At 37.3% G+C, this 19924-nt stretch overlaps 1 protein-coding gene across 5 annotated transcripts in view; it reads right to left on the reverse strand.

Moving 5' to 3' along the window:
- ctnnal1 (catenin (cadherin-associated protein), alpha-like 1) overlaps nt 1-19924 on the reverse strand; it is an 89218-nt gene that overhangs the window by 10829 nt on the left and 58465 nt on the right. For all 5 annotated transcript variants that reach the window (XR_015710733.1, XR_015710734.1, XM_087786374.1 and 2 more), the window contains exons 3-10: nt 18539-18726; nt 13373-13492; nt 7758-7847; nt 7406-7576; nt 5999-6199; nt 4636-4722; nt 3494-3652; nt 1402-1494 (exon numbers count right to left, since the gene is read on the reverse strand). Coding sequence is in view for 3 of the 5 variants with exons in the window: in XM_087786374.1 (XP_087642500.1) it covers nt 1402-1494; nt 3494-3652; nt 4636-4722; nt 5999-6199; nt 7406-7576; nt 7758-7847; nt 13373-13492; nt 18539-18726 (1109 nt within the window). In the remaining 2 variants the exon portion in view is untranslated. The remainder of the gene's footprint in view (nt 1-1401; nt 1495-3493; nt 3653-4635; nt 4723-5998; nt 6200-7405; nt 7577-7757; nt 7848-13372; nt 13493-18538; nt 18727-19924) is intronic.

Here is a 19924-nt window from a genome sequence, read left to right on the forward strand (position 1 = left end):
GTAATAATAAAAAACCCCACAGAGTAATAGTACGAGAATCATGAGGTAATACTTTAAACCCTAGCGAAGTAATAACATGAGAATCATGAGGTAATACTATAAACCCTCGCGAAGTAATAATATGAGAATCATGAGGTAATACTATAAACCCTTGCAGAATAATACAATGAGAATCATGAGGTAATACTAAAAAAACCCACAGAGTAATACTATGAGAATCATGAGGTAATACTTTAAACCCTCGCGGAGTAATACTATGAGAATCATGAGGTAATACTTTAAACCCTTGCAGAGTAATACTATGAGAATCATGAGGTAATACTATAAACCCTGGCAGAGTAATACTGCCAGAATCCTTTAGTAATGCTATACACCCTTGGGGAGTAATACTATGAACCCTGGCGGAGTAATACTATGAGAATCATGAGGTAGTACTGCAAACCCTCGTGGAGTAATAGTATGAGAACTATGAGGTAATACTATAAACCCTCGTGGAGTAATACTATGAGAATCATGAGGTAATACTATAAACCCTCATGGAGTAATACTATGAACCCTCGCGGAGTAATACTATGAGAATCATAAGGTAATACTATAAACCTTTGTGGAGAAATACTATGAGAACATTTTGGTAATACTATAAACCCTCATGGAGTAATACTATGAACCCTCGTGGAGTAATACTATGAAAATCATGTGGTAATACTATAAACCTTTGTGGAGAAATACTATGAGAATCTTTTGGTAATATTATAAACCCTCATGGAGTAATACTATGGACCCTCGCGGAGTAATACTATGAGAATCTTTTGTTAATATTATAAACCCTCATAGACTAATTTTATGAGAATCATGAGGTAATACTGTAAACTAATATTATGAACTTTGATTAATGTCCACATATACGACACTTTTTCTAAGAGACATCCAGAGAAGACTCTCCTCACTCATGACTCAGATCTCACAGCAGGAGATTGTCATCATCACTCATGGGAGAGCAAGAAAGCAGGAGTACTACATCCACTACTACATCCACTACTACATCCATATTCTTCCGTTTCCTGCTCAGATATTCACTTAAACATCGGCCGAGGGCGAACACTCAATTACTGTAGACGGACAGAGACGGATATCATCACCGCGACCTGGAATTGCCAAGAAATTGATCGTCTGACCTTTGCCCTTTGGAAAGTGGTCATTACTGCCGAGTCAGGTGGGGTCGGAACATTATCGCCGGAGGACAGGAAGGTTCTACATGGCAGGATAATTACTATCATGGACGCCGTCCAAGAAGCCGATGGGATTAATTGAAGGAAGGGCGGCACCGAGGATCACGAGGACGATCTTGATCGAAGGGAATCGTACCGCGATGAGACGTGAAGTACTGGTTTTCAAACTGACCTGTGGTCCGATCACGTGGAACGTCTCCTCGGCGTGGATACATGTGATCTCCAGCGGCTCCGACCCCGACACGTGGCACAGAAGACGACAGTTCTGAGGAAGGAAAACACATTTCAGAACCTGAAAAACCTGAATAACTGGTGAAAACGTTTCGCTGTAGCTGTATAACACCAACTAGATTTTTGGATCATGAAGATTTCTATGGAAATATATGCAAATTTGATTCAAATTGTAATGTTTTTTGTTCTGAAAATGGGCGGGACCATGTGAGATGTGAACATGGGAAGTTTCCAGCGCCCTCTCATTGACTTCCGCAGTAAATACAAGAGAAAATAAAGGGACATCATAGTGAGCTATTTTTTACTTTTGTATAAGTTAAATTTCACTCATTTTCTTCTCACTCTCATGTCGACTAAGTGTTGGGATTATTTTCAGAATAATCTTTTCCTTTTTAAAATGTTTGTTCATTTTTATGTAGCGACTGGAGCTCAGTTGTCTTCGTCTTCATCCAAAAAGACACTTTAAAACATTCAAATATCTCCATATACTGCTCGACTGTACATCCCTCTTGGATTGAAAATATTAAAAACAAAAACTTGAATACGTCCGTATTTTAGGCTTGTTTTTATTGGAAGATCCTGTTTTGAAACCAAAATAAGTCCAAACATCAGCTTTAAAAGCTGTTGGAGTCGACTGTATCCTCTCATCCTCAGTCATCACCAGGATCTCATGGGATTTTATTGTTCCTTTAACTGCAGAGGGGCTTATGAATAACAAAAATGCTGTTAATATTTGCATGTCAATTAAATAAAAAATAATAATTTTATTTAAACACATTTTATTAAAATATAAACTCTAAAAGAACTGTGGTAAAAAGGGTGAATGCAACCTAAAAATTTCCATTTAATATCGATACATTATTGAAAATTTGGATTAATAGATCAACTTTATTGATCCCTCTGGAGAAATGTTTATGGTTTGGTAAATATACAATTTGTTCGGCCCTTGTAACGTGAGGAGATGTTCCGAAGATACTTTAACAAGTCTATATTTTAACCTTGTTTTAGTGGAAGTTTAAAAAAGAACTATTAAACTTGGTTAAATTTTCCAAGAACAATTCTTCTCATGTCGAGGCTTCAATACAGGAGGGACGTTACAGACGAGTGGTATGGAGGTATTTGAATGTTATTACGGCTGAGGACGAGAGGATACAGTGACTCCAGCGGCTTTTAAAGCTGATGTTTGGACTCATTTAGGCTTCAAAACGGGATCTTCCAGTAAAAACAATCCTAAAATACAGACGTATTCAAGTTTTTTTCTGTTTTCAATACAAGATGGATGTTAAAGATGAGCAGTTTGGAGGTATTTGAATGTTTTTAAGTCTCTTTTTGGACGAAGACAACGGAGCTCCAGTCGCACCATTAAAATGAACAAACATTTTTACCAAGATAAAAAAATCCCTACTCTTAGTCGTGAGGGTGAGTAGAAAATTAGCTTACATTTCTTTCTGTCTTTAAAGATGATGAAACAAATCCTGATAATGATCATCATGTTCGACTACAAAATTAGTTTTGCGACGCTCATAATCTATTGTTATGGAATACTAAGTACACACTCAGGAGGCGAGAACACATTTAGATCTGTTTTAATACAACAGAGAGAAGTTTAGTCATCGTTAGTGCTGCTGCAAAATATGTTTGTTTGTTTCTGCTCCAACTCTTAGTAAGACTTTCTATCTTTCTTTTAGATTCAACTTCTACATTTTCTTCTATATCACATGCCTTACATCTCCTTTGTGCAGCGTACTAGGTTTTAGTGAACTTTTATACGTATATAAGTGTGTCTGATGGTTATTTTAGTTGCTTTTAATCGATGTATTTGCTAATGACGCAACAGAATACAGCTGTATTTTCATTTAAATTCATATTTACAGTACTTTATACGTCATGTTTGGTTCAGGGAATGTGTAAAAAAACAGCGGATGAATATTATTTAGGGAGACCTGCAGAGCTCCACCATACTTTCCATTCAAAAAGCATTTCATTCGTATATACATTCGTAGATACACATTTCCAATTTCATTTCCACTCGCCTCCACCAGTTGTTCTTTTTGCTCAGTGACGGTACGTGAATATTCAGCCACAGCCTCCAGGTTTCCTTCGGCTCCAGCCGTCTTCAGCGCCCGCAGAGGCGACTGCTCTCCGTGGACCTTCAGTAAATCAGATGTTCGTCCGACTGCCACCTTGTGTAGCTGCACAATTTAGAAAAGGATTTAAAAAAAAACACTCAATAAATAACATTAAGTGAAAAAAAACAATAAGTGTAGTGTATCTGCATCACACCTGATTAATCGGAATGATTGCAAGTTTTTAATTATATTACGTGACATTTGGGTCCTTGGGAATTATATTAATCAAAAAGTTTTCAGTCAACTTTTCTTACTCTTGACTAAAGAGTGCACCTGTATAAAATAAAACAAAATTAAAAAAAATAATGTTTAAAAATGAGCTAGAAGCCGTAGTATACAATAAACATGTAAATGGCAACAGCCATCAAGTCCTCCACAGTTAAAGGAACTAGGAATCCTGGCGATGACTGAGGATGAGAGGATACAGTCGACTCCAGCAGCTTTTAAAGCTGATGTTTGGACATATTTTGGTTTGGAAACAAATGAAAGTAGTTACAACTTCGCCAAGAGTCATGTGGTCTGTAAAATCTTGGTATGACTGAGGACGAGAGGATACAGTGACTCCAGCAGCTTTTAAAGCTGATGTTTGGACATATTTTGGTTTGGAAACAAATGAAAGCAGTTACAACTTCGCCAAGAGTCATGTGGTCGGTAAAATCTTGGTATGACTGAGGACGAGAGGATACAGTCGACTCCAGGAGCTTTTAAAGCTGATATTTGGACATATTATGGTTTAAAAACAAATGAAAGCAGCTACGACTTCGTCAAGAGTCATGTGGTCTGTAAATTCTGGGCATGACTGAGGACAAGAGGATACAGTGACTCCAGCAGCTTTTAAAGCTGATGTTTGGACATATTTTGGTTTGAAAACAAATGAAAGCAGTTACGACTTTGTCAAGAGTCATGTGGTCTGTAAATTCTGCAACACCAGAGTCAAGTACTCGACAAAAATACAAAAATAAACTTGTTACTACGATATATTGTATTGTTGCCCTTATGTCGTAATACACAATATTAGACTCTAGGATAGTTAAGCATCTGCTGACCTCGCGGCGAAGGTCGTCCACACTTTGGCATGTCTTCAGGATGGACAACTCCATCTCCTCTGTGGCCTCTTTGGCTTGACTTGACTGCTGCTCCACAGACACAAACAAAAGTTATTAGAAAAGGCAGCACTTGCTGGAAACATCATACTCTTAATATCCGTACATTTGGAAAAGAAAAGTGGATTATGACAAGAAAGTACCAATATATGACGTAAAAATGACACATAAATTATAGTATTTCATTGATGTTGGTCTTGTTTTTTACCACCAATTCTTTTCATGTAGTTTGGATTGAGTTCCTGGCAATTCATTCATTAGTGTCTTGCGTTTCCAATTTTTGCTGAGTTTATCTTGTTATAAATCTTCCTTTTCCTTTTGGCAGTTTGGTCGTGAGTCTGGCTCGTCACTGCCTGTTTCCTTCTGGACTCTCTGGACCGAGATTTGGATTTATTTTATTCGAACTTGTCCTCCTTCTTCTCATGGACGCTTTTTTGCAAAACACCCTTTATTTTCATAAAACAAATAAATTACTTGTTTATTGACTTTTTGTATTTTATTATATAATGCTCTTCAGTCACCTCGTACTCACGCCCCTAAAAATGTTGTTCCGAACAAAGTGCTTACATTTATTTGCAACATTCGTTTCTTATATATAGTTATCAGATGTAAAGAACCAATAGATATTACTTTTATGACCCTTGAACTTTGGACTGAAATATTGTCCCATAGTATTTCATTTTATTATATTTATGCACCGCAAAATATTGCAATATTACTATTACACAAGCTCAACGTGGTCAATAATTTTAATTAATTAATTAATTTTAGTTTGAATTACATTAAAAAAAATGTAGTATTACATTAGTAACAAAGTATTAGCAACAGATAAATGATCAAAGTATGTCATTTAAAAACTATTAAAATGATTGATTATATTAATCTGTCCGGATCAGAAACAATTTATTTGTTTTAATTTTAATTTAATTATTTTATTTAGCATCTGGTATGAACTAGTCACTGTTTTCATTTAATATTTCTTGTACTTAATTCATTTTATTACATGCATTTGTATTTATTTCATTTATTCTATTCTGTCGAAACTAAAAAAATATTACTGCAATGTTTTAAAAAACACAGGCAATAAACATATTTTGATTCTGAAAACTGTAGCATAACATTTTGGATGCTATAGTTTTTATTTGATTCTGTAAAATGCGATGGTTTCTAATCACAATGACTCTCGTGTCATGACTGTGATTCTTCTTCTAGTGCTCTTGACACTGAAGACCATCTTCTCCATCTGCTGGAATCTGAACCTTCCTCACTCTTTAACGAAACCTTTTCCGTCTCGTGGCAAACGTACCGCCTCGGTCCAGGCGTGCACCAGCTGCTGGGAGTCCTGGTGAGCCCGCTGGCACAGACCCAGGATGGCCTGGCGCTGCTCGTGGCTGGTGTACGCCGAGTCGGTGAAGTCCTCTGTTCGCTCCACCAGCGCCTCCAGCTGGCCGCCCACGCTCTGCGGCGACTGGGAGTGAAGGTTCTCCCTCAGGGACTCGACGCTCGACTGGGGGGGGAAAGGAGACGAACAAGTGTCCCTTTGAGACTCGTTTCACATTTACATGAACCACATTATACATTATCTATTCAATCACGGGTACAATCTCACCCTGCAAGGTACTTATTAAATGTAGAGGCGAAATCATGTACTACCGCTGCTGACTCAATACCGATAAAGTGGTTAAGCGCGATCGTCTCACAGCAAAATGGTTGCCGGTTCGCTTCCAGCACAGGAGGGAGGCAGCTTATTTATTATTAATTGCTGTATTGCTGTGGCTAATTGGAAAAAACAAACAATTTTTCAATCAATAAAGTTCTACCTAACCTGACCTAACTTGTGACCTTTCTGTGTGTAGTTTGTATGTTCCCCCCGTGTTGTGTGGGTTTACTCCGGGCACTCTAGTTTCCTCCCACAGTCCAAAAAACATACAGAGGTTTATCGGGAAATTGACTGTAAGTAAGACATACTGGCGTCCTGTCCAGGGTGTCCCCTGTCTCTCACCCAATGAAACTGGAATAGGCTGTGACCCCCATAAGGAAATGAGCGGTAAAGATAATTCATTATTAATTAACTTATTTTATTTCTTATCACTGCTTTAATAGGATATGAATGTAGTGGTATTTCATTTTACCAGCTCTCTGACGGAGTAAATGCCCCCCCCCCCCAACCTTGAGGATAATAACTCGTTCATTTGTGTTTGTTGGAAACCTTTGGAGTAAGATAGTTAACGGCTTCTGAAACGGGGACGGGAAGATATAAACAGCTCTGCGCTTCATAAAGGATTCAGAGACGACATGTAAACTCTGTTCTTCTCTCTCCTTGCAAGTAAAAATGTTTGACTTTAAACCAGATCAAGTTAAAAGTAAAAAAGCGTCAAGTCAGATTCCAAACCTGACATTTTATGTCATGTGATCTACTCAAACTACTACTGGTAGATCGTGATGGATGTACTGAGCATCCCTGTATAGAACATAAAGTTGTATTTTTTTAAGAAGAAGAAAACAAAAACATCAAACCTTTTTTCTATGATCAATTTTATCTTGTAGATTTTCATTTCAACCCATCATTTCAAATTCATGCAGACTTTTTACATCCATTTTATTTGAGAGCTAAGATGTCTTGTGTTTTCCAAGTTTAGTTTCTGATAAATATCTCATTCTCCACAACTTCTTTACATTCTAGGAAAGTAACTGTAAGTACTCGATGCTTTACCTTGAAGTCCCTGATGCCGTTGTAGATGCTGGCGGAGAGGATCTTGTTCTCGCCGGAGCTCCGAGCATCCGTCACGATCTCGATGACCTGCTCCAGGGCACAGCGCATTCGGTGGAACACGGCGTCTTTGTTGATCCGCGCCGACTCGCAGTCGGGATGCCTCAGGCAAGTCTGGGGAAAAGAGAGAATCTTATGTGAAAAGCAAAAAAAAAACCTTTAAGTGTGAAACCCTTCAACTGACGTCTTTAGTCTCAAATGATTCATTATATTCCGACGGGCTTGTGAATTCTTGTGATGCAAGACATCGGTGAGAGCTTTTTTATAATGAGCCGAGAGGAAACGACGGGTTTACCTTCGAGGCTGTGAGGAGCATCATGGTGCACTTCTCCAGAACCGCTCTCGCCGCCGCCATCCTGGCTTTCTTCTTCTCGTCCTTCAAGTCCTGGAAAGACAGCGTTTAGTAAACATTTAGCAGTCGACTCAGCAACTTTTAGAGTCCATGTTTAAACATATTTTTGGTTTGAAAACAAATGAAAGCAGTTACGACTTCGTCAAGAGTCATGTGGTCTGTAAATACTACAACACCAGAGTCAAGTACTCGACAATACTACCCATATATACTTGTTACTACAGTATCACTATATATTGTAGTTGACCTTGTATCATGATAGGCATTGTATCACCAGATTCTTGCCAATAAACATCGTCATATCTATACAACAACAAATTAACTGATATCCTGGCGACGACTGAGGACGAGAGGATACAGTGGACTCCAGCAGCTTTTAAAGCTAAATGCTAAAAAATATTTTTGTTTGAAAACAAATGAAAGCAACTTTGTCAAGAGTCATGTGGTCTTTAAATTCTGCAACACTAAAGTCAAGTACTCGACAATACTTCAAATATATCCTTGTTACTACAGTATCAGTATATATAGTATCGTTGACCTCGTATCATAAAACGTATTGTATCACCAGATTCTTGCAAATAAACATCGTCGTATCTATACAACAACAAATTAACTGAGATCCTGGCGACGACTGAGGACGAGAGGATACAGTGACTCCAGTAGCTTTTAAAGCAAAATGCAAAAACTATTTTGGTTTGAAGACAAATGAAAGAAGTTACGACTTCGTCAAGAGTCATGTGGTCTGTAAATTCTACAACACCAGAGTCCTCGACAATACTACACATATATACTTGTTACTACAGTATCATAATACGTATATATATGTATCCTATCGCCAGACTCTTGCCAACACACAGCCATATAAATATAAATCAAAAGCGTTAAGATGATATAAATTGATTGATATGGTAAAAACTGTTAAACTGTGTAACTGCCACAATCTCGTCCTGATTAATTTACTTCCTCTCTTTGTAGAGTTTACTGACCATCTTGAAGACGCCCTGCTTTCAGCAATTTTGCAATCTTCACGGCCCTATTTTACGCTGGATTTTATGCAGACTACATGTCAGCTCGTTTGTCAGCTTGACACCACCTGACACCTCCTTGTACCTCCCCTGCTTGACTGCAGTTTGTTCCTGGACTTTTGTGATTTACATCAGTGTTTTAGTCATTATGTCTTGGGTTAATTTTTGATTGACTTTGTTCTTTTTGTGTTTTTCCCTCAGTGGACCAATGCTTCTTGCCGACACTCCATCTGGAATTCCCATTTTGTGTTTGTTGGATTTAAAAAAGAGACCCTGGGTTTTATATATTTCATTGTGATGTCTTTGGACATTTCATCGTCTTGTGGAAGTTTTTGCAGAACTGTTTCTATGTTGAGCATTTTGTATTAAAATCGTATCTTTTGTAAACTTCTCTGCACTGCATTGTTATTTTCTTCCGCTCCGGGGTGTCCTTGTTCAGTTATTCATGACAGTAAGTCTTTGTTTATTTCACTTTTTTTAAACAGTTTTCAATTTACCAAGCTGAAATAGGGTTTCAAACAAAAGTACCCAGAACTATAAGAAACAATGGAGCACACGTGTGAAACACAATCTCACAAATATTTTAGCAGTACTGGTTTCCAGTTGTTAACCATGTTCATCCAAGTCTAATTTGATTCTCATGGAGGATCGATGCGTCTTATTGATCTCTGTGGTTCTCCTCCTTTACCTCTCCTTTTTAAACCTATGAGCAACATTTACAACATCCGTAACCTCTGTTCCTTATCTTATCTTAAACACCGACAACCATTTGAGGATTAATCTACTTTAATTTTCAAGACAATAAAATATCATATCCTTCTAATAACTTCAATATACTTCCATAATATTAATACTAATTATATTAATAATAATACTATTCTTGTTCTTATTTTATTTAGATTTATTTTTTATGAAAAATTGCTGTATTTTCTGTGGCTATTGGAAAGAAACCAATTTCCCGAAGGAGAATTCCTGAGGGATCAATAAAGTTTTACCTTACCTTAAACTTCCATATACTTCCTTATACTTCCATATACTTCTATAAACCTCCATAAACCTGCTTATACTTCCATATACTTCTATAAACTTCCACATACTTTCATAAACTTCCATATACTTCCACATACTTCAATAAACTTCCATATATTTCAATAAACCTCCAAAAACTTCCATATACTTCCACATACTTCCATATACTTACACATATTTCAATAAACTTCCATATATTTCTATAAACCTCCATAAACTTCCATATACTTCCATATGCTTCTATAAACCTCCATAAACTTATATAGGCCTCAATAAACTTCCATAAACTTCCATATACTTCCACATACTTCCATAAACTTCCATATACTTCCATAAACTTCCATATACTTCCATAAACTTCCATATCGTTCCATATACTTCCATATACTTCCATAAACTTCCATATACTTCCATATACTTCTATAAACCTCCATATACTTCCATAAACTTCCATATACTTCCATATACTACTATAAACCTACATAAACTTCCATAAACTTCCATATACTTCCATAAACTTCCACCTTCTTCCATAAACTTCCATATACTTCCATATACTTCTATAAACCTCCATATACTTCCATAAACTTCCATATACTACTATAAACCTACATAAACTTCCATAAACCTCCATATACTTCCATATACTTCCATATATTTCCATAAACACAGTCTTACGTTGAGGTTGTTGTGGAGGAAAATAATCTCCATCAACTTCTCTCCTGGTGCCATAAATTACAGCAGTGATTATCTGACACTGTTATCTCGCGGCGGAAGCTTCGTTCCTGCAGATAACGACGGACCAGCCCCGGCGAGTGCGTGAGGAACATGCAGAGGACGACGTGACGGAACAAAAAGGCCGTGATTGTGCGACACGGACGTGCAGAAACACAAGTGTAGATTAATTGGTGGAGAAATGCTGTGGATCCTTCTGTGGAGATCTCACAGCTGCTGCACTTCAGCTGCGTCTGCAGGCGACGAGCTTCAACCGCGGAGGCAGAATGTGGGCATCAAAGTGGGATTAGACGACTTTGACGGAACAAACTTAAAAGCTGCAAGTTTGGTCGATCTTTTTTCAAAGCTTTTTTCAAAAGTTTGATTATTTTTGCCATATTTTTAAGTCTTAAAATGTTCCATAAACAAATCTGCTGCATCCCTCTCTCTGTCTGCTGGAAAAATAAGAGTTAAAAACACCATGTTTTTTGAAAATGCAGCTGGAATTATTGATCTTGTTCTTATGCATATTTAGAGCGGAGAGAGTTCAACGACCCCACGGCGCCACCTGCCTGCTCATTCATGTTTGTCGGGAGATTATATCTGCATGAATACACAGAGTTAGCAAAGTGTGGCGGAAATGGAGCTTCGAAATGAACGGATGTATCCCTGGATATAATATTTTACCAACGCGTCCTTTTAATGTTTGTGTGCGTCGCAGTGACATGAAACTAATTACATTTCATTTTATATTTATTACCATAACAAGTCCGTGTTATCAAGCTCTTGGTCGGCAGCTACATAATCAATTTAACTTGATGATGAGTTAGGTCTCGTCATAACTCAGTTTGTAGCACAGCTACGCTGATGAAATGATTCAAATGTAACTAGTTTGTCTCCTGAGTTCCACGACGTTGAATTTTAATACACAAAGTATTGAGTTAATTCCTCCATCAGTAAAGACATCTTAGAATTCATAGTGTTGTTGATCATGTGTAGCAACACTAGAGGTAAACTGTGAGCTGTGGAGATGAAAAAGAACAACCTGAAAGTCAAAGTGGAATAATGTTCATGTTGACATAGTGAACTCAAAAGATGCGTAAATTGAAGATAGACTTTGCTCTGTATATGTGTGTACTTTGCTCTGTATATGTGCTTACTTTGCTCTGTATATGTGTGTACTTTGCTCTGTATATGTGCTTACTTTGCTCTGTATATGTGCTTACTTTGCTCTGTATATGTGTGTACTTTGCTCTGTATATGTGTGTATTTTCTTCTGTATATGTGTGTACTTTGCTCTGTATATGTGCTTACTTTGCTCTGTATATGTGCTTACTTTGCTCCGTATATGTGTGTACTTTGCTCTGTATATGTGCTTACTTTGCTCTGTATATGTGCTTACTTTGCTCCGTATATGTGTGTACTTTGCTCTGTATATGTGTGTATTTTGCTCTGTATATGTGTGTACTTTGCTCTGTATATGTGCTTACTTTGCTCCGTATATGTGTGTACTTTGCTCTGTATATGTGTGTATTTTGCTCTGTATATGTGTGTACTTTGCTCCGTATATGTGCTTACTTTGCTCTGTTTATGTAAGGTAAGGTAAAACTTTATATGTGCTTACTTTGCTCTGTATATGTGTGTACTTTGCTCTGTATATGTGAGCACTTTGCTCCGTATATGTGTGTACTTTGCTCTGTATACGAGTGTACTTTTCTCTGTATATGTGTGTATTTTCCTCTGTATATGTGTGTCCTTTGCTCCGTAAAGTAATGTGCTTACTTTGCTCTGTATATGTGTGTACTTTGCTCTGTATATGTGTGTATTTTCTTCTGTATATGTGTGTCCTTTGCTCTGTATATGTGCTTTCTTTGCTCTGTATATGTGTGTACTTTGCTCTGTATATGTGTGTACTTTGCTCTGTATATGTGTGTACTTTGCTCTGTATATGTGAGCACTTTGCTCTGTATATGTGTGTATTTTACTCTGTATATGTTTGTCCTTTGCTCCGTATATGTGTGTACTTTGCTCTGTATACGAGTGTACTTTTTTCTGTATATGTGTGTATTTTCCTCTGTATATGTGTGTACTTTGCTCTGTATATGCCTGTACTTTGCTCTGCATATGTGTGTACTTTGCTCTGTATATGCGTGTACTTTGCTCTGCATATGTGTGTACTTTGCTCTGTATATGCGTGTACTTTGCTCTGTATATGTGTGTACTTTGCTCTGTATATGCGTGTTCTTTTCTCTGTATAAGTGTGTTCTTTGCTCTGTATATGTGTGTTCTTTGCTCTGTATATGTGTGTACTTTGCTCTGTAAATGTGTGTACTTTGCTCTGCATGTGTGTGTACTTTGCTCTGTATATGTGTTCTTTGCTCTGTATACTTGTGTTCTTTGTTCTGTATATGTGTGTACTTTACTCTGTATATGTGTGTACATTGCTCTGTATACTTGTGTTCTTTGCTCTGTATATGAGTGTACTTTGCTCTGTATACTTGTGTTCTTTGTTCTGTATATGTGTGTACTTTGCTCTGTATACTTGTGTTCTTTGTTCTGTATATGTGTGTACTTTACTCTGTATATGTGTGTACATTGCTCTGTATACTTGTGTTCTTTGCTCTGTATATGAGTGTACTTTGCTCTGTATAAGTGTACTTTGCTCTCTATATGTGTGTACTTTGCTCTGTATATCATAAGTTAGACGAGTGTGTTTTAAAGGTAGTGATTTACTAGTGTAACTAGTGTGTAACTAGTGATACATCGAGAGTTCGACTCTGTTCTACTCACATTCTGTCTGTCTCCAGTGAGGTGGGCGAACTCCACCATCTCGTTGCCAAACTGGCTGAAAATCTGAACAAACTCTTGGAAGGTGCTGACTCTCTCCAGATGGTCGAGGGTAACCAGGACCTGCGAGGGAAGGAGAAGATCAGACACGGATGTCAAGACACCAGCATCACAGCTTGAGCTCTTCTAAGGTCTCACACTTCTTGACTGAGAGCTGCAGGAGTTTCATCAGATTCAGATTCCCAATAGTGCAGAATTTTAGCCAATTAAAATGAAAAGCAACCCAAAGTTTTGTTTTGAACCTTCTTGTATCAGCCACTTGTACATGATGGCTAAAATAAAAAAAGAAATGTTTCGGTTAAGTTGTTCAGCCTGATTGAAATAATCAATCCAGACTTCCAAGCAACCATAATCTCAGTGATCCAAAGAACAAATCTTCAACTACTCTGGTAAATTCTGGTTAATCCTTTTGACCGATTTATTGCTATTGTCCTTCTAAAAAGAAGATGGAACATAAGTGCCTCCGAAGACAACAGAAAACACGTACATCTAAAGACAAAGTGATGTCGTAAGTGCGACTACTTAAGCACAAGTCTCCGAGGAGATCCTAATCATTCTACGTCAGTGGGTTTGTGGAGCAAAAGTGATAAATCCAAGCTCAGAGATAATCTGTGGTGAAAAAAAACAACAATGTTCCCATTCTAGAGTATTCTAAGTACATATAACACATGATTGAGCTGAAAGTCTGTGCTTTGATTGAATTTATGTTCTGTATATGTTCAACAATACGTTACTATTTTTACACAAGTAAAAAAAAAAGTAAATTAAAGAAAATGAGAGGGATAATTAAAATGCTTATTTTTTCAGTTTGTAGCAAAAATATCGGCCAATATTTCTCCACAAATATCAGAATCAGACACAGCTTTATTCACAAGTATATATTGAAAATATACATGAACAAAAATTGTCTGTTAGTGACTCCATAAGGAATTTGAATTTTATATACATACATATAAACTAAAAAAGTAAATTATAATTATATAATTATAAAACCTACATACACCTTTAAAAATAATATAATATTTGTATAATATTGCTTTTACAACACTGGCAATACAAGTTTCTGATACTGATAATGTAGTAAAGTTAATGAATAAAATAAGCAGATATCCTTATGAGTACATACACATATATTTATACACATAATAGATATGCATCCCTGCAAATATACACCATAGATAATTAGAATACAACGATCAACACTATTATTCTTAAAGGGCAATTCATGCGTTTAAATATTTATACTTACAATCAATTCCTCAACTTGGCTGGTTTATCTATACATTAGGGGTGTAAGTAAATATCGATATGACAAAATATATTGCGATGTTCTTCATGGATATTTTCCATTTGTGTTACCATCGTTCTTTTGTGGTTTACGGTTCAATAAAGTGTGTGTAAAATAAAATAATTATATATGTTTTTTTTTTTAAATTAACCTGCAAACATTCATGGCGCTAGATGACATTACGTCCTCCGCAGCTAAAAGAACATTAAAATCTGAGGACAAAAATTTAAGCAACAAATGTGTAAATATATACACTAAACCTGTCTATAAGCCGCAATAATATAAATTATTGATTAATATTATTGATATTTATCAATTAATTTAGAAAATATATATATATATTTTTTTTATTTTATTTATTTATAATCAACATGCAAATGGAAGCACTCATCACGTCCTCCGCAATTAAAGGAACTAGAAATCCCGTGAGATCTCGGCTATGACTGAGGACTAGAGGATACAGTGACTCCTGCAGCTTTTAAAGCTGATGTTTGGACATAATTTGGTTTGAAAACAAATGAAAGCAGTTACGACTTCGTCAAGAGTCATGTGGTCTGTAAATTCTGCAACACCAGAGTCAAGTACTCGACAATACTTCAAATATACACTTGATACTACACTATCATGTTATATGGTATTGTTGACCCTGTATCGTGATACATATCAAATCATATTCTTGACAATACACACTCCTTGAAACGTGTTAAACTTGTTACATTCGCAAAGATCCCACGAGATCCTAGTGATGACTGAGGACGAGAGGATACAGTGAGTCCAGCAGCCTTTAAAGCTGATGTTTGGACATATTTTAGTTTGAAAATCAAATGAAAGCAATTACTTTGTGAAGAGTCATGTGGTCTGTAAATTCTACAACACCTGATTCAAGTACTGGACAATACTACACATATATACTTGTTACTACAGCTCCTGTATCGTGATAAATTAATATACCGATATTAACGTTCCACAAAGTTACTCAAATATTACACCAAATACAAAAAATAATGGGAATAGGATAGTGTTCACGATAATGTTCTCCTGCTCATACTCATCATATCAGATCCTAAAATAAGGCCCAGATTAGACTGTGTTCTTCTTAAGAGTGGTCCTCAGCAAAGACACAGGCCGAGCTCTAATGAACAGACTGCACGAAGAAGGAAGAGCTGTAATTGTGTTTGCCAGTAATGGAGCAGAGAGGGCTGTTGACCGTCTGTCTGGACAAGGATGACCTGTCATGATTAGACCCCCTGCTTCCACTCTTGGCTCCGACAGCACCTTCGTCTTCATCACTCCTGCTGGACTCAGAGCTAAGCCAGGTACACCTGAGAACCGATAATCACCCAATGTTCAGCTCGTGGATGTTCTGAATTTGGTTAAGTGCTCTTCCAATGGAGATGTGATGGAAGCAGTGAGCCGGGTCTCTCCACCGACTGAACATCTTTGAGAAAATAGCATGAGAGAAAGATATGCTTAAAATAAATTACTCAACTCAGAACTGGACCGTTATTTCTAGATACTGAACATGTTATGTGAGGTTGACTTGACTGTCAGCGAATATGTCCCAGTGATTCTGATTGTCTCTCAGACACTTTTTGAATTCCACTGAATTAAGAAAATAACTACACAGTGGAAAGATGACAAATTAGTGGACGGATGGAGGGATGGATAAATAGATCAATGGATAAATGGATAGATGGATTGGTCGATAGATGATAGATTTATACTGTAGATAGATTATTGGATGGATGGGTGGATAAGTAGATAGATGGATAGATGTACAGATGGATGAATGGATGGATGGATTGATAGATGATACATGGATAAATGGATACATGGATACATGGATGGATGGATACATGGATACATGGATGGATGGATGGATGGATGGATGGATGGATGGATGGATGGATGGATGGATGGATGGATGAATGGATGGATGGATGGATAGATGATACATGGATACATGGATGGATGGATGGATGGATTGATAAATGGATGGATGGATGGATGGATGGATGGATAGATGTACAGATGGATGAATGGATGGATGGATTGATAGATGATACATGGATAAATGGATACATGGATACATGGATGGATGGATACATGGATACATGGATGGATGGATGGATGGATGGATGGATGGATGGATGGATGGATGGATGGATGGATGGATGGATGGATGGATGGATGGATGGATGGATGAATGGATGGATGAATGGATGGATGAATGGATAGATGATACATGGATACATGGATGGATGGATGGATGGATTGATAAATGGATGGATGGATGGATGGATGGATGGATGGATGGATGGATACATGGATACATGGATACATGGATGGATGGATGGATGGATGGATGGATGGATGGATGGATGGATGGATGGATGGATGGATGGATGGATGGATGGATGGATGGATGGATGGATGGATGGATGGATGGATGGATGGATGGATGGATGAATGGATGGATGGATAGATGATACATGGATACATGGATGGATGGATGGATGGATTGATAAATGGATGGATGGATGGATGGATGGATGGATAGATGTACAGATGGATGAATGGATGGATGGATTGATAGATGATACATGGATACATGGATGGATGGATGGATGGATGGATGGATACATGGATACATGGATGGATGGATGGATGGATGGATGGATGGATGGATGGATGGATGGATGGATGGATGGATGGATGGATGGATGGATGGATGGATGGATGGATGGATGGATGGATGGATGGATGGATGGATGGATGGATGAATGGATGGATGGATGGATGGATGGATGGATGGATAGATGATACATGGATACATGGATGGATGGATGGATGGATTGATAAATGGATGGATGGATGGATGGATGGATGGATGGATGGATGGATGGATGGATGGATGGATGGATGGATGGATGGATGGATGGATACATTAAATCGATAGATTGATAGATATTTGGATGGATGAATAGATGGTTGTATATTTTGATATATGGATGGACAGAAATATGGATAAACAAATGGATTGATAGATATTTGGATGGATGGATAAATGGATAGGTGGATGGATGGATAAATTGATGGATGGATAGATTGATACATGGATAGATGGTTGGATATATTGATATATGGATGGATGGATAGATGAATAAATTGATGTATAGATTGATATATATTTTGATGTATGGCTAGATGGTTGGATGATGATGGATATATAAATGGATGGATAAATTGATAGATTATGGATGGTAAGAATGGATAGATAGATAGATGATAGCTGCATGGATTGATGGATGGATGGGTGGATGGGTGGATGGATGAAAGATGGTTTTATATTTTGATATATGGATATATGGATGGATGGATGGATGGATGGATGGATGGATGGATGGATGGATGGATGGATGGATGGATGGATGGATGGATGGATGGATGGATAGAACTTCTCTCTACTAAGTAACTTCTTGACTCATAATACACGGAACAATATGATGATGAGTCGTCAGTTTGGCTTGTTTAGACCAAAGCAGAATTTTGTCAGAATCCATCAACAGTGTCTTTTCCAGTCTTTTTTAATGATCCATTAAAATGTTCTTAATTAACCATTTGTTTGACGGACGCATGTCATTCGTTAAGGGCAAACGAGAAACTCATTTACACAGAAATGTGATTTTCAGTCGTGAGTTTGCAGAATTCCTTTATCTTAGTTTCACACACTTTGGTAATGAGTTTCGGAGCAAAGGATGTCATTTAACATCATCAAAATAATGATGATTAAATGTTCCGGTCATTATAATCTCCCTCACCTTGTTCCTGGACGCGATGATCTGCTTGATGACGATGCGGTCGGCCAGGACCAGGACTCTGGTGACGGAGGACAGCAGCAGTCGGGCGGCCTTGACCATCCCCGTCCTGTCGCTGAAGACCGTGACGCGTCCGTCAGACTGTGAAGACAAGGCTGATCCCACATCAGTCAGCTGAGCGATGGCTTCACCTGCCGGAGAGAAATGAGATTTATATGACGTGGACGACCACATCAGGAGGTTCAGATGATCATTTTATGATGTCGTTCCACTTTAGATGGTGTTGAAATCCAGTGGAGATTTTTCAACGGTGTGTTTTTTAATCCGTCTATTAAATGCTGAGTGCTGGATATTGATCGAGAATTTTTTGATACCAGAACTGATACAGATAGTAGGGCTGTTTAATGGTAAGAATCTGGCGATACTAACGTATCACAAGAGAGATGATACGATATATTTTGATATATTGCAAAACTGTAAAAAAGACATTTTATGGCTTTTACAACAAAAAAATTGTCAACTACTTTCTCTAATCAAATGTGAAAGTGTTTGTAGGAAAGTACTTCTCAGAATATGAACATCAAATATAAACTTATATTAACAATGAAGTACATTAACGAACCACCTGGATCAACATGTAATCTCCAGTATCTGTCATTTGTGTTTAATTTAACTTTAAACTTTGTTTTAAAGACAAAATGAGTCCAAACATCAGCTTTAAAAGCTGCTAGACTCTGGTGTTTCCTTTCTTTTTACCTCATTGCTGACAATTCACCGGTTTTTGTTCTTACTTTGACACGGAGGAAATGACCGATGTTGCCAACTAGTGGCCGGAGGTTTAATTGCAGCACACAAAATGAATAAATGCTGTTAATATATGAATGTTAATTGTACAATAAAACATTTAATGATTGTCTTCAATTCTGGTACCTAAACTTCCACATTTTTTCCATACCAGTTTAGTTCTTTTTTAAGCTTTGTCAATTTCCATTCCAAGCCATTTTCTTGCAGAAAAAAAGAAATAAAACATTTCCAAAAATCACATGTTCACTGCCTTTGTCACTTATCAGTTTTTCTTTAGAAAAAGCCACTCATTATCATTAATGGGTACCGAAAGTTTTCACCAAAAGACTAAGCATATTTCGATGCTCGCGACTACTACCGAATAATTTCAGTCGATGCCCGAAGTTCGATACCTACCTCACAACCAAATAAAGAACAAAGAATCTCCTAATAAACCTGACAAGAAAAAAGTTCCTTCCTAATTTGATGCTGCAGAACATTTAGCGGCTACCGCATCTTGGTTGAATTTTGAGGAACGACCAGAGTTTTCTTGCACTTTTGACTCAAGTACTCTTTATAAATATAGATTCATATTATCCAGTATTA

Source organism: Callionymus lyra, chromosome 3 (assembly GCF_982586985.1).
Source record: "Callionymus lyra chromosome 3, fCalLyr1.hap1.1, whole genome shotgun sequence".
NCBI classification, from domain to species: Eukaryota; Metazoa; Chordata; class Actinopteri; order Syngnathiformes; family Callionymidae; genus Callionymus; species Callionymus lyra.